This window comes from Chiloscyllium plagiosum, unplaced genomic scaffold, assembly GCF_037043375.1.
Source record: "Chiloscyllium plagiosum isolate Xiang-an unplaced genomic scaffold, Cpla_swu_hap1 HiC_scaffold_30, whole genome shotgun sequence".
Classification (NCBI taxonomy): Eukaryota; Metazoa; Chordata; class Chondrichthyes; order Orectolobiformes; family Hemiscylliidae; genus Chiloscyllium; species Chiloscyllium plagiosum.
The window spans coordinates 41,785,067-41,800,912 of NW_028270168.1; the positions used below are offsets into that span (position 1 = coordinate 41,785,067).

General features: G+C 39.9%; 1 protein-coding gene across 2 annotated transcripts in view; it reads left to right on the plus strand.

Moving 5' to 3' along the window:
- Window positions 1–15,846, plus strand: part of LOC122563391 (glutamate receptor ionotropic, kainate 3) — a 503,868-nt gene that overhangs the window by 193,056 nt on the left and 294,966 nt on the right. Inside the window, exons 4-5 of one of the 2 annotated variants that reach the window (XM_043717129.2) lie at window positions 626–807; window positions 2,365–2,418. In XM_043717129.2, coding sequence (XP_043573064.2) covers window positions 626–807; window positions 2,365–2,418 — 236 coding nt within the window. Of the gene's footprint in view, window positions 1–603; window positions 808–2,364; window positions 2,419–15,846 lie in introns of both variants that reach the window. The other variant, XM_087976904.1, reaches the window with a different exon arrangement.

The window sequence follows — 15,846 nt, forward strand, 5'->3', positions numbered from 1 at the left end:
CAGATATGTCCTTGAGTTCACAGTCCTTCCCTGTGTTTAAATAGCTATGTCAGACAAGTTATATGTTTTATAAGCTACTAATAGGAAATGTGATTGTATGATTGAAATGGGCTTTCCTCATAAGTTTGAAGAGTTACACCAATGGCCACATGGTCTAGAGGATCTCTTCTTCATGATCTGTCTTTGCCAACCATGTGCTGCAGCCAGACTGAGGATTTTGGAATTTCCATGTGGAAGCACGCAATGTACTTGATGCACCATTACCAGTTGTAGCATGCAGCATTTGCTAGTACAATGGAATAACCTGAAAAAACACCAGTCATTTAAGCATCAAGATCTTTCATTCTAAGCTTCAAACAAATAACTTGGCTTTTATAAATACTAAGGTTATAGAGAATGTTATAAAATAAAAGCATATTTTAAAGAAAAATGTGCAATTTAATGCAATATAATTAATTTTATCATTGGTTTGTTCTTTTGGATTCTCATGCTTAAGTTGACAACATTGCCAGAAAATGAGAAGATAAATTTGAAGGGAGAGATGGGAGGACAGCACAAAATTGTATGGTTAGCTTTGCAGGACATACTGCACATCAGAAATAGCTTTTCTGCTTTATCATTGAAGGTCTCATACGGCTGCAGGAGCTGATAACAGCTCCCTCCAGGTACAATATCCGGCTAAAGATTCGTCAACTTCCCATTGACTCAACCGATGCCAGGCCTCTCTTGAAGGAGATGAAGCGAGGAAGAGAGTTCCGCATTATTTTTGACTGCAGCTACACAATGGCTGCTCAGATCCTGAAACAAGTGAGTTCCATTCGTTGTCGCTGCAGCTTTGTGCCATTGTTCACTTTAAAATACTGACAGGGTGCAATATGCTGAATACTAAAGATCTAAGTCAACAAAAACAGCAGTGGATTCACATTTTTTGTGATGTTTAATACTTTGTTTGCGCTCTGTTGGTCTTTCATAACAGCGTATGTGCTCACAGCCTTTTCAACCCAGTCCTTTCTACACGTTTTCCACTCTTGGCACTTAGTTTACCAGCTGAACCAACAGAATGTATCAACTACTGCAGCACACTGCTATTAAGGTCAATGACTGAAGCAACAAGGGTTAGTTTATCAAAGTGCAGTCTGACCGTGAAACCACTGGAGAGGAAATTCAGGCATTCTCTATTACAGCAGCACCAACTTAGAAAATCTAAATAAACTTTTATTGCATAATTTTAGTCTGATAGTTTTAAATGGATTTGCTGTGATGAAAAATAATATAATTTAAATAATTTTGTACCCCCACAATACTTTCACCCAGTAATCAGTCATTGCTGTGAAAACATTTCAGCAGATTATTATATCCATGGATAAGGCAAGACATGTTCAGAATTAAGATTATTCTTTTTGATGTTCTGCAATTTTTCACTCTGCTGGTGGTTGCTTTCGGTACAGGCAGCAATCCAGGTGCAAACTGCACCCAGACTTTCACTAGCTCTGAGGAGTGAGCCAATTCTGCTCAATTCATATTTATGTAAAGTCTTCCATGAACTAGCCTGAGCAGATGATGTTTAAAAATCCAATTAATCATTTTTTGTTTTAAAATTTGCTTTAAAAATATGCTTCAAAATGGTAATGCGTGGTGCAGTTTGATTTATAGAATTGGATTGAAATTGTAATAAAGATCAAACACTTTAATCAGGCACTACCTGCAAGCAATCTGGGTTCGGAATAAGTGAAAATGATTTTAAAATAACTATGCAGGGCTATTTATTTATTTTCTTTGATGATGCAGAGTTGGTTTCTTCATAAAATTTTGAACAACCAAAAAATGTTTAAATGTGCCTATTTCTATCTTTGCAGCTATCAATGCACTTATTTGTTAGAGATTTTTTTGAAGACCTTCAGACAGCCCTAGTCAGTCAAAACTCCCACTGGTGCTTAAGTCAAAACCAATACAACTACATGGGAAACCCCAGGGTGGAAAGTTTTAGCACAAGTAGTCATTGAGGCAAAGACTTGAACATCATTTAAAAAGAATTGTATTTGAAATAGGAAAAAAACAAGCACGGGGGATGCTGGAGAAACTCAGCAGGTTTGACAGCATCTGTGGAGAGAGAAACAGAGTTAATGTATTGAGTCCAGTATGACTCTTATTTTGCATTTCCTGTCATAATCCAATGGTGTATGTGCATTCCATCTGTGCATTCGTACGAAACGGCCACTTGGCCTATAGATCTGTTCATCAGCATGACTCACCACTTTCAGGAGAGGAGAAGGAATAGGATAACAGGGATCAGTGAAGCTGGAATGACCTGGCACAATTAAAAAACATCGCAAAATCTATAACAGCCTTTTCTCTTCTTTTCAGGCGATGAGTATGGGGATGATGACCGAATATTACCACTATATTTTTACCACGCTGGTAATTAATTTTCTATTTTATTTTGAATGCAAGCATTACTTAATTATCAATTGGAAAATGTCAGACATTTACAGCACACAATATTAACATATTCCAACTATCTTCATAAGACAATAGGACCATAAGATATAGAAGCAGAATTAGCCCATGAGGCCCAAAGGGTCTGTTCTACCATTCAGTCATGGCTGATGGGTTTCTCAACCCCATTCTCCTGCCTTCTTCCCATAACTTTTGATACGCTTACCAATTAAGAACTTATTTATCTTTGTCTTAAATACACTCAATGACTTAGTCTCCACAGCTGGCTGTGACAATATGTTCCACAGATTAACCGATCTCTGGCTGAAGGAATTCCTCTTCATCTCAGTTTTAAAGGGTCATCCTTTCACTCTGAGGCTGTGCACTTGGTTCCTAGTCTTTTCTACTAAGGGAAACATCTTTGTCACATCCACTCAGTTCAGGCTTCTCAGTATTCTGTGAGTTTCAAGTGGATCTCCCTCATCCTTCTAACCTCCATTGAATACTGAAGAATGGCTTATGCCCGAAACGTTGATTTTCCTGCTCCTCGGATACTGACTGACCTGCTGCGCTTTTCCAGCACCAGACTTTTCAACTCTGGTCTCCAGCATCTGTAGTCCTCACTTTCTCCATTGAATACGCACAGGGTTGCCAACTTCTCAATCTATTTTACCACACAATTCAAACTCCTCCTCAATATCATCCTTATTAATGAAATCTAAACTCTTACCAACCTTTGAAGTCAGGCAACCAACCTAAAGATTCCAGGCTTCTGCCTCGCTCCTCTCTTAAACAGATTAATCATTTTCTAGTCTTCTGACACAGGCTCTGACTCGAGTGGTTCCTGGCAGATCGCCATCAATAGCTGTCCAATTTCCTCAGTTATCTCTTGCAGACCTCTGGGGGGTTAGTCCATCTGGTCCATGTGATGTCCTCCCTTTAGTGATGGCCTCTACTTTCACCACTGTCCCCAGACTCTCCTGAAATTCTAGACAACTGCTGTGGTCATCCCCTGTGAAAACTGTTACAAAGTTCCTATTCAGTTTTTAGATTAGATTAGATTAGATTAGATTAGATTACAGTGTGGAAACAGGCCCTTCGGCCCAACCAGTTCCCACCGACCCGATGAAGCGCAACCCACCCATACTCCTACGTTTACCCCTTACCTAACACTACGGAAAATTTAGCATGGCCAATTCACCTGACCTGCACATCTTTGGACTGTGGGAGGAAACCGGAGCACCCGGAGGAAACCCACGCAGACACGGGGAGAATGTGCAAACTCCACACAGTCAGTCGCCTGAGGCGGGAACTGAACCCGGGTCTCTGGCGCTGTGAGGCAGCAGTGCTAACCACTGTGCCACCGTGCCGCCCACTTCCTCCTCCATTTCTTTGTTCACCATTACTACCTCTGCAGTCTCATTTTCCAGTGGTCCAAAAGATACTTTTACCTCTCTCTTCTCTTTGAGATATCTGGAAAAAAAAGCTTCTTGGAAACTTCTTTTCTATTAGTAGCTAACTTATTCTTATATTTCATCTTTTCCCCACTTATTGCTTTCTCAGGTACCCTCAGGCAGTGGGTGGTGCATGTATGGAATGAGCTGCCAGAGGAAGTAGTGGAGGCTGGTACAATTATAACATTTAAAAGGCATCTGGATAGGTATATGAATCAGGATATGGGCCGAATGCTGACAAATGGGACTGGATTAATTTAGGATATCTGGTCAGCATGCATGAGTTGGACCGAAGGATTTGGTTCTGTGCCAGACCTCTTATGACTCTACGACTTGTTCTGGAAACTTTAATAACCCCTGAGTCCTCACCCTTTTAACTTTTTCCCTAATCTTCCATTCAACTTAATCTACCCCCTCCACTCCCAGCCTGCTACTTAGTTTAAAGTCCTATCCACAGTCCAAGTTATGCAATTCACCAGGACTCTGGTCCCAGCATGACTCAGGTTGAGCCCATCCCATCTGAACAGCTCCCTCCTTCCCCATTTTATATTGATATTAGAGAAGGAATGTAAAAGTACAACGATAATCAAATAAAGCAATATTCTTCATTGAGCATAAGAAAACATGGTGTTGCCTAGGGATTATCAGCAGCATAGCCGCAAGAGCACATTGAAATCTATTAAAGTCTACTGCCTGCTTGCCATTGAGAGTGGAACAATAATAAAGCAAGGCTTATATGGACCACCATTTTATGCTGACACACATCAACATTTAAGGTAAAATAACCTTGTAGAAGCAGTTTTTTTCAAACAAAAAGCAAAATATTTCCTGGATTTGAGATTGTAAATCTTATTGTTATTATTACAAACTAAGGTCTGTTGCATTATTTCTTCCAGCTACTCTGCTCATGATAACATACAGTCAGAGAGTCCTACAGAACAGAGGCCCAAGACAGTCCATGTCGACCAAAATGTCCGTCCACACTAACCGCATTTCCCTGCACTTGGCCCATATCCATATGTTTGTCCAAATGTCTTTTAAGTGTTGTTAATGTACCAGCCTCCACCCACTTCTGCTGGCACTCATTCCATATGTGTACCACCCTCTGTGTAAAAAAAGCTGCCCTTCAGGTTCCCTTTTATTATTTGCCCTCTAAACTTAAACTGATGCCCTCTAGTCCTCGATTCCTCAACCCTGGGAAAACAACTGAGTGCTTTCACCCTATCCATGCCTCTCATGATTTTACACACTTCTACAAGGTCCCCCTCAGTGTTCTACGCTGTAAAGAAAAAGGTCCTAGCTTGTCCAACCTCTCCCTATAACTCAGACCTTGAGTCCTGGCAACATGTTTAGAAATTTCTTCTGCACTCTTTCTAGTTTAATAATATCCTTCCTAGAGCAAAGTGATCAAATCTGAACACAATACTCGAAGTGTAGCCTCACCAATGTCCTGTATAACTGCAACATAACTTCCCAACATTTTTACTCAGTTTCCTGACTGATGAAGGCCAGTGTGCCAAAGACCTTCTTCACTGCCCTGACTATCTTTCACTATCAGCGAAATGTGTACCTGAACCCCAAGGCCTCTCTGTTCCATTACACTCCTTAAGGCCCTCCCATTCACTATGAAACTCCTACCTTGATTTGACTTTCCAAAATGCAAGGCCTTTCACTTACCTATATTAAACTCCATTTACCATTTCTTGGCTCACTTCCCTGGCTGATCAAGGTACTGTTGCAATTTCTGAGAACCTTCCTCACTGTCCACAATACCGCCATCTGCAAACATAATAATCGTGCCTTCTACATTCTCATCCAAATCATTGATATAGATAACAAACAGAAATGGGCCCAGTACCAACCCCTGAGGAACACCACTAGTCACAGATCTCCAGTCTGACAAGCATCCGTGTGATCTGATGGTAAAAAGGTCACATACACCAGCTTACATTAGAATATTTGAGGGATGATGATCTAATAGAAGCATGCTGCTCAGTTACAATGTAATAGCTTGACATTAGACAAGAGACCTATGTACCTGAGGAATGTAAAATTTGTACATTGTCATTCATTGTAAAAAATCTCTTTTGGATTCTTCAATACTACAATATTCATGCCCAGTTTCTTGCATTATCATGGAGAACATGAGCATTGCCACATCAAGTTAAATGCACTAATGCTGGAAACACTCCTTCGCAGTTGTCGTCTTCTCTTGCTCAAAGAACAACTGGCTGGAGCCCAGAGTGAAGAATAGATCATTTTCTACACATTTTCTTTTCATAAATGTGGCACTGGAAATATTAAAAAGACTCTATGCCTTTTAGAAATCTAACAGACAATGAACAAGAGCAGGCAGACTCCCATGTTTGTTCCACCGTAAACCTTTGGTCACACTTCCTAGAAACACCAAAGTCCAGAGTCCTAAATAACAAAGCTCAGAACACAAATAGTGGAAAATCTCCTTATTAATGGCAAAAAGTGAAGGCAAGAAATTTCATTTTGGAGTAATTTTATACTGTTTTATATCATACAAACCCTTTGAGATACCATTCAGATTAACTGTTGTTTAATCAGTTGATGGGTGACATTTTTGCTTAATGTCTGATTATAAATATAATATTAAAGGTTTATATATTAGTGAAAAGAAACAGATGTTATCGAAACTTTTCATTTTTCACTCAGCAAGTGCTGAATAATCCTGAGTGTGTTAATTCTAAACTAACAATTAAATTAACATATGCAGTTGAGCTTGTAATGTTGCGCATTTATGTTTGCTAGAGGTAAAGTACATTACTATGCTATTAGCACATAAAATTAATGTGCCTAAGTCATGTGCCTTTCTTGAATAACTTGGGAATTGGACCCTATAGCTCCCCAATGCTTTCCGATGGCAACGTTTCAACACCCTTTTTTCCCAAATTATAACTTTTTGTAATCCTTTAAAATTGGATGTTTTTGTGTTTGCCCTGATTAGGGCAAGATGTTAAGCTCCAGCTCTCTTTTCCAGATATATTCAAGGTCCATGCTACCAAAAAACTAGTATTATATGCACTTCCATACAGCAACTGGTCATGAGACCAACAGACTTATCCCTTTGGTTATTCGCCACACATTTATTCTCCCATCTTACTTCACCTCAACAATGACCAAATCTTTCTATTATTTTTTTCCCTTTGTTCCTCCCTATCTACATCTATTCCATTGGGCTCAATCATACCATGTGGTAGCAAGTTGCATACTTAAATTGCATGGAAAACATCTTTGAAACCATTTCCTACTGCGTTCAATTTTGGAAGTCTAGTAGCAAAATACAAATTACTCATTGTTAATGATGTCATTCTTGCCCCTCAATTGGATAGAAAGACACCAATTCACTTGATAATTTATTCAATTCTGGCTTACAACAACAACTTTTATCCATAGAGTGCCTTCTCCCGCAAGTTAAAACTCTCAAGGCACGTTTTCAGACCATTATAAAACGTAATGTGACACAGAGATATGCAGAAAGGTATTAGGCGAGATGACCAAAAGCTTTGTCAAAGAAATGGTACTTACTGAATGCGTTAATGAAGGTAAACAGCAGAGATGTTGGAATTGCTTGGGCCACAGTCAGCTGAAGGCACAAGAGAGTAAAATAACTCCAAGGAGGCATGTATTGTGACACCAAGTCATGTTTTGTTTATACATGCAATGGGCATGGACTCTGTCTAACTTGCTCAGGGCCAGTCCCTAGAATGAGGAGAATCTCTGAGTGTCCTGTTTACATCTGTTGGCCAGGACTCCCTGATTGGCTCAGGTTAACACCCCAATCAGAGATCTCATAGTCAATGCAATCCCATCGGGCCCCCATTCCAATCATTTTAAGAGGAACTCAAATATACTAGAGGGTGTGGGGCTGGAGGAGATCACAGATATAATAAAAGAGGAGCAAACCCATTGAGTGATTTGCAAGTAATAGTCCATACCATATGAATAAGAAGTCACCATTTGACATAATGAGAGTTGACCCGAAAGAAGTCTTTAAAATTGTGAATGTTTTTGACAGTGTGGATCTTGCATTTTGGGAAACAGTCCAACGCAAGCTGGCCCATAAGTACAAGATAATCCATAAGAATCTGAGTCAGGAATTTATGACAAACCTTCCTACTCTGAATGTGATTAGATTATGGAACTTGCTCCCATAATTGAGGTGAATTGCACAGATGCAGTTAAGGAGTATCTCAATAAACACATGAAAGAAAACTAATATAGTACAGGGAGGAGAAAGTGAGGTCTGCAGATGCTGGAGATCAGAGCTGAAAATGTGTTGCTGGAAAAGCGCAGCAGGTCAGGCAGCATCCAGGGAACAGGAGAATCGACGTTTCGGGCATAAGCCCTTATTCCTGAAGAAGGGCTTATGCCCGAAACGTCGATTCTCCTGTTCCCTGGATGCTGCCTGACCTGCTGCGCTTTTCCAGCAATACATTTTCAGCTAATATAGTACAGGGACAGCTGAAGCGGAAGGAAGCTTGGAACATTAAACACCAGTATAGACCCATTGGGCCGAATGGCCTCTTTCTGTGTTGCATATTATATAAAAAGCTATGTAAAATGGATTTCTACATAAGAGCTCAAACCAGGATGATGGGAGATCAAAATGTGCTAACCTTAGCATTTGTAGAAGGTGAGGCAGATCAGCAATTTAATGTAGTCCAGCTAGGTGTGCACAGAAGGAAATTAGGAAAGGGATACCAACCTAGAAAATTGTTTCAAATCAATTTTAAAGATCCCAGTACTCTGATCCTATAGATATGTTTCTCTTTAAATGATGATCCTTCTCTAAAGAAAGCATCAATCATTCTACAGATACGTCACTAGGAGATACCTGAAAAGTATAGAAAGGCTTAATTCTCCCCTTGGTCTCATGGATAGTTGGGAAAATGATTTGATTACATCTCAAATTTAGGAGACAGTTGAGTGAATGGAAGTCATTGTTATGGACTAAACTTGACCACTTAAAACATTGTTACGTAAGCAGCCCAGACCATAACTTTGCAAGTTGTTTTGGTAAATGTACAGTGAAAATAACCCACAGTAAATTTGCAAGGTTGACTGTCAGGTTTTGAAGAAGGGCCTGTGCCCGAAACGATGAATCTCCTGTTCCCTGGATGCTGCCTGACCTGCTGTGCTGTTCCAGCAATAAAGTTTCAACTTTGATCTCCAGCATCTGCAGACCTCACTTTCTCCTGTCAGGTTTCAAAACAGACAACAATTTATTCACAAAATTACTCAATGAAACACAAAGAACAGAATAAAGGATGCCGATAGAACTCTGTCTATCCAAACTAGACTTAATTATGCCGTTCTGAATATACACAACAGTCCCAATAAGCAAATCCCTTAAACGCAATAAAAATGAAACAAAGGCTTACAGGTCAAAGTTAGAAGGGCAGAAGGAGAGAGAGTTTAGCAGTCTGTTTCCATACAGCTCCACAGCTAAACTCCCTAACTAGTTCTGGATGGAACTGTTCAGCTGGAGAGCTGGCCATGCCCCCTTGATTTATACAACTTACTTCTAAAAACAAAAGCTTTGGCCTAAGACTCATCTGTTTACATATAAACAAAAAGACCTTTCAGCTCTGTATTAAACCCAGCCTTTTTGGAGCCCGATCTGTTTACGACTCCTCTGAAAAAAAACCCAAGGGCACAGTATCCTTGAGAAAAGGAACAGCTTTGTGATAGACTAGCAACCACCCTCCTAGTTTAGGAGGTAAAGACCCAGTTGTCCCCTCTGCCAACCATTTTTAATGTATTGAAGTATATGAGAGAATAAAGTGCTCTTGCCAAAGTAAAGGAATTGTAAATATATGTCCCATAATTAAAATAATCCCAATGAATTACATTTGATATCACATAAGTTATATTGTATTAATGAAACTATATAAATATGTTTTGTTAGCTAAAATCTGATGAAATATCAAAAACACGAGAGTCTGCCTATCAATGAATCATAAGCAGTAATCCAATAGAGAAACAGGAATGATTACATTAACAATGAGGAGTTCATCTTTTGATAGCTGAGTCCCAAAATTGAATTAATGATTCAATCATGTTCACACAGTAGGGAATTTTCCAGAATGTTTGCAAAATGCTTTCCATGCATGGCCTTAATATGGAACTTGCGGCCACATGGAGTGATCACCTGCATTACTTAAAACCTTAGAGTATCAAAAATATACAAGGATCATGGGGAAAACCCATTTCATATTCAGAATCTATTTCTGTCAACTATAATTGGCTTCACCATGCTAGCATACTGCCTGTGGTTTAATCGATCATGTAGGAACTGTTCTGCTGTAAATTTCTGAAGCAGCTGAAACTCATTTTAACTGATAACAATTGGAGAGTATGGGGAAGAATAAATTAGACTGAGAAGTCCAGGACAGGCACTAATAGGAAAGTCCTCTGATGTTGCTCCTGTCCTCGTTCCCCAGGCAGTCATTTGCATGTAAGTGTTACTACCATTGTGAAAGATCTTGATGAGGATGTCAAATTTGTTTAAATACAGGGAGACTATTAATACTTTCTCATCAATTAGTTGGACTCAAGCTGTTATATACAGGGGTCACTTAAGTAAATTAAATTTGTATGAATGATAATGAACTATTCACAATATAAAATTATCTGTACTAAGATAAACTAAAAGTTCAGTAAAGCAAAAGTCACAATCCAATAGCTCTAAACAACAAGTGCAGGTCAATAGAGGGCAACATTTAATGATCATACTTTCTAATAGCTACATTTCATCAGTCAAAATCTCAGTTGAGTTGAATATCTATTTTCATATTTTATTTAATAGATGTGATTGTTATTTTCACTTCAGTCATGAGGAGATAGATGATGAATGAAAATTGGTATAAATTTCATTCACTCATGTGTGTTCTTTCTGAAGGCAGGCCAATGGCTCATCATCTTATTCCTGAGTCTTTTTTTTGTCAGCTGTAATTCACTATTAGCTTTCACTCTCAGGAATAAGGTCAGGAAGCATGCTGAACCTCTATTACACCCAGAACAGGAACTGAATCTACGCTTTTGGTGCTATTCTGAAACACATGTCAGCCATTCAACCAACACTCCCTCAATGGTACAACTAAAGAAGCAAAATACTGCAGATGCTGGAAGTTGGAAACAAATAAACAGCAGATGCTGGAAATATTCAACAGGTCTTACAGCATCTGTGGATGGAGAAACAGAATTAATGTTTCAAATTGATTACCACTTGTAAGAACTGAAGGAAGTTAGGAAAGGCATTGATTTTTCACACAAGTAAAGCCGGAAGATGAAAAAAAGAATAGCAATTGAGAAAGCCTGTGATAAATTAGAAGGTAGTTGGAGAAGGGTGAATAGTATGCTTGGTATGATATGTACTTTAAAGCAAATCGTTGTGTGATCACGCAATCACTTTGCATAAAAAAATTTCAAAGTAATATTTGGAAACATACAAATGGATGAATAATTGTTGATGTTAAGAGAAACTTGCACAAATGGCACAGAAAGTTCACTTGCAGATGCAGCAAGCTGAGAACTAAATATTCAAGAGTATGTGATCTTTCAAATGGAAAGGAAGGAAGGAAAAGGTGGTGAGGTAGCATTGTTGATACAGAATGGAATAAGTATGATAGCAAGAAATTATCTTGGATTTGAAAGCATAGAATCCAAAGAAAAGAGCGCAGAAAACTTTGGGAGGAGTCACGTTAGGTTCCCTAATAGTTACTGCATGGTGGGACAGAGGAAAAACTAGGAGGACATGCAACAATGTCAGTCATTAATCATGAATGACTTTAATTTATATGTCGATGGGAAAATCAATTTTGCAGAGGCACAAGAAGAATTCATAAAAATGTGTTTGGGACAGTTTCCTGGAACAATATGTTGTAGATCCAAATAAGGATTGGGCAATGCTGGATCTGGTGACATGTATTGAGGCAGGTTTAGTAAAACAAATTCGAGTAAAATGTGATTACAAATGTTGGAATTTAGCAGTCAGCTTGAGAAGGGAGAAACTTAACTCAGTAACAATTGTGTTAAGCTTGAATAAGGGTAATTACAAGTAAATGAAAGCAGAACTGGCTGGAGTGGACTGGGAAAGGAATTTAACAGAAAAGACCTAGGGGGAAGAAAGATCCTAGGAAGGGGATAAGGCACCCAAGCGGGGAACTAAAGCATAATATTAAATCGAAAGAAAAATCAAACAAACATGACAAAGGTTAGTGGTAAGCTAGAGCATTGGAAAAGTTCTGCAGACCAACAAAAAAAACAACAAAGGGGAACAGAAAAAATGTGGAAGGAAACTTTGAAGATAAACTTACAAGTAATACTAAGATAGAAAGCAAGAGCTTTGTTAAAGTTATGAAAAAGAAATGAGAAACCAAAGTGAACATAGGCCCATTAGGGAATGAGGCGAGGGAAATAATAATGGGAAACCAAGAAATGACAGAAAGGTTGAGGAAGTACTTTGCATCATTATTCACTGTAGAATACAAAAATAGCAGACCAAAATTATTAAAGAATCAAGAGCGAAAAGGAGAAGAGGAAATACATGGAAACACTACTGTTAGGGAAATTATTGAGACTAGAGACCAGTGGGTTACCTGTAATTAATGGGATTCATCCTAAGACACTAAAAGAAGCAGCTACAGAAATAGTGAATGCATTGATAGTAAATGCCCAAGAATCCTTAGAGTCCAGAAAAATCCCAACAGATTGGAAAGCTGTGAATGTGGCTGCTTAATTTGAAAAGGAAAGGAGACAAATTAGGTAACTACAAGCCAGTTATCCTAATGTCTGTTACTAAGAAAATGTTAGTCTATTATAAAAGATGCAATAGCAGAAGTACATAGTATGATCAAGCAGAGTCATCATGGCTTAATGAAGGGGAAATCATTCCTGACAAACTTATTAGAATTCATTTAGGAGGGAAAAAAATGGGATAGATAAAGGAAAAGCACTGAATGTAATATATCTGAATATTCAGATCTCATGGAATACAGGGAGAACTAGCCATTTGGATACAGAACTGGCGCAAAGGTAGAAGACAGAGGGTGGTGGTGGAGGGTTGTTTTTCAGACTGGAGGCCTGTGACCAATGGAGTGCCACAAGGATCGGTGCTGGGTCCTCTACTTTTTGTCATTTACATAAATGATTTGGATGCGAGTATAAGAGGTACAGTTAGTAAGTGTGCAGCTGACACCAAAATTGGAGGTGTAGTGTACAGCGAAGAGGGCTACTTCAGATTACAACAGGATCTTGACCAGATGGGTCAATGGGCAGAGAAATAGCAGATGGAGTTTAATTCAGATAAATGGCGAGGTGCTACTTTTTGTGAAAGCAAATCTTAGCAGGAAGTATACACTTAATGGTAAGATCCTAGGGAATGTTGCTGAACAAAGAGACCTTGGAGTGCAGGTTCATAGACCCTTGAAAGTGGAGTTGCAGGTAGATAGGATAGTGAAGAAGGCGTTTGGTATGCTTTCATTTATTGGTCAGAGTATTGAGTATAGGAGTTGGGAGGTCATATTGCAGCTGTACAGGACATTGGTTCGGCCACTGTTGGAATATTGCATGCAGTTCTGGTCTCCTTCCTATCGGAAAGATGTTGTGAAACTTGAAAGGGTTCAGAAAAGATTTACAAGGATGTTGCGAGGGTTGGAGGATTTGAGCTATGGGGGCAGGCTGAACAGGCTGGGGCTATTTTCCCTGGAGTGTTGGAGGCTGAGGGGTGATTTTATAGAGGTTTACAAAATTATGAGGAGCATGGATAGGGTAAATAGACAAAGTCTTTTTTCTGGAGCTGGAGAGTCCAGAACTAGAGGGCAGAGGTTTAGGGTGAGAGGGGAAAGATATAAAAGAGACCTACGGGGTAACTTTTTCACACAGAGGGTGGTACATGTATGGAATGAGGTGCCAGAGGAAGTGGTGGAGGCTGGTAAAATTGAAACATTTAAGAGGCATTTGGATGGGTATATGAATAGGAAGGGTTTGGCGGGATATGGGCTGGGTGCTGGCAGGTGGGACTAGATTGGGTTGGGATACCTGATCGGCATGGACGGGTTGGACCAAAGGGTCTGTTTCCATGCTGTACATCTCTATGACTCTTTGACTCTAACATGGACAGAGGCTTGATTAACTATTAAAACACAAGGAGCTGGCTTACTGGTCACTTTCAGGATGGCAACCTGTGACTAGTTGAATACTACAGAGATTAGAGCTGGGGCCACAATTTTTTACAATATATATGAATGACTTGGATGAGGAAAGCAAATGTACAGCCAAGTTTGTAGATGACACAAGAAATATGTGGGAAGGAAAGTGCTGAGAACAGTATAAGGCATTTGCAGAGGGATCTATTAAATTGACCATTATCCCAGGGGGCCATAAGGCTGCTGTCCTGTTAGATACAGATGACTAGTGGTGAGTTTAATCCAAGTGTCACCACATCTCAAGTGAGGGGCAAGATTGAGATGGCATGACCATCATGTGGAGGATTACATACAGGTTAAGGGAATGGACAAAAACTTTGCAGATAGAATATAATGTGGGCAGGTGTTAGGTTATACACTTTGGCTGTAAGAATAGAGGAGCTGAATATTATTTAAATGGAGAAAGGCTGAAAGCAGCTAGAGAATAAAAGGGCCTTGGAAGTCCTCATGCATAAATCACAGAAAGCTAGCATCCAAGTTCAATGAGTAATAGTGAAACCAAATTAAATCTTGGACTTTATTTCAAAGGGAATTAGTATAACAACCTAAGAATTAGGAACAGGACTGGACAATTCAGCCCCTAGAGCCTGTTCCACCATTTAAAACGATCATGGCTGACCTCATTTCAACCTCAACTTTGCTGTCTGATCCCCATAACTATTTAACCCATTAAAATTCTTCTTCTTAAATTTATACAGTGTCCCAGTGTCCACCTCACTCCGGGGCATAGAATTCCACAGATCCATGACCTTTTGAAAGAAGTAATTCCACCTCATTTCAGTTTTAAATCTGCAACCCCTTAATCTAACACTGTGACCTCTTCTTCTAGATTGTCCCACAAGGAGAAGCATCTACTCTATATCTGCTTTGTCAATCTCTTTTCGCAACTTATATACCTCAATTAAATCTCCCCTCACCCTTCTAAATACTAGCAAGAACATTCACAAAGCCACCCAGAGTTGTCTGCATGGAGGCATTTTGAAGTTTTTCTCCATTTAGATAATAGGTCTGCTGAGCCGGAAGGTTTGTTTTCAGATGTTTTGTCACCATGACTAGGTAACATCATCAGTGAGAGGCGGGACTTACCACTAGCAGTTCACTAGGTAAAAACAATGACTGCAGATGTTGGAAACCAGATTCTGGATTAGTGGTGCTGGAAAAGCACAGCAGTTCAGGCAGCATCCGAGGAGCAGTAAAATCGACGTTTTGGGCAAAAGCCCTTCATCAGGAATACAGGCAGAGTGCCTGAAGGGTGAAGAGATAAATGAGAGGAGGGTGGGGGTGGGGAGAAAGTAGCATAGAGTACAATAGGTGAGTGGGGGAGGAGATGAAGGTGATTGGTCAGGGAGGAAGGTGGAGTGGATAGGTGGAAAAGAAAATAGGCAGGAAAGACAAGTCATGGGGACAGTGCTGAGCTGGAAGTTTGGAACTGGGGTGAGGTGGGGGAAGGGGAAATGAGGAAACTGTTGAAGTCCACATTGATGCCCTAGGGTTGAAGTGTTCCGAAGCGGAAGATGAGGCGTTCTTCCTCCAGGTGTTGGGTGGTGAGGGAGCGGCAGTGAAGGAGGCCCAGGACCTCCATATCCTCGGCAGAGTGGGAGGGGGAGTTAAAATGTTGGGCCACAGGGCAGTGTGGTTGATTGGTGCAGGTGTCCCAGAGATGTTCCCTAAAGCGCTCTGCTAGGAGGCATCCAGTCTCCCCAATGTAGAGGAATCCG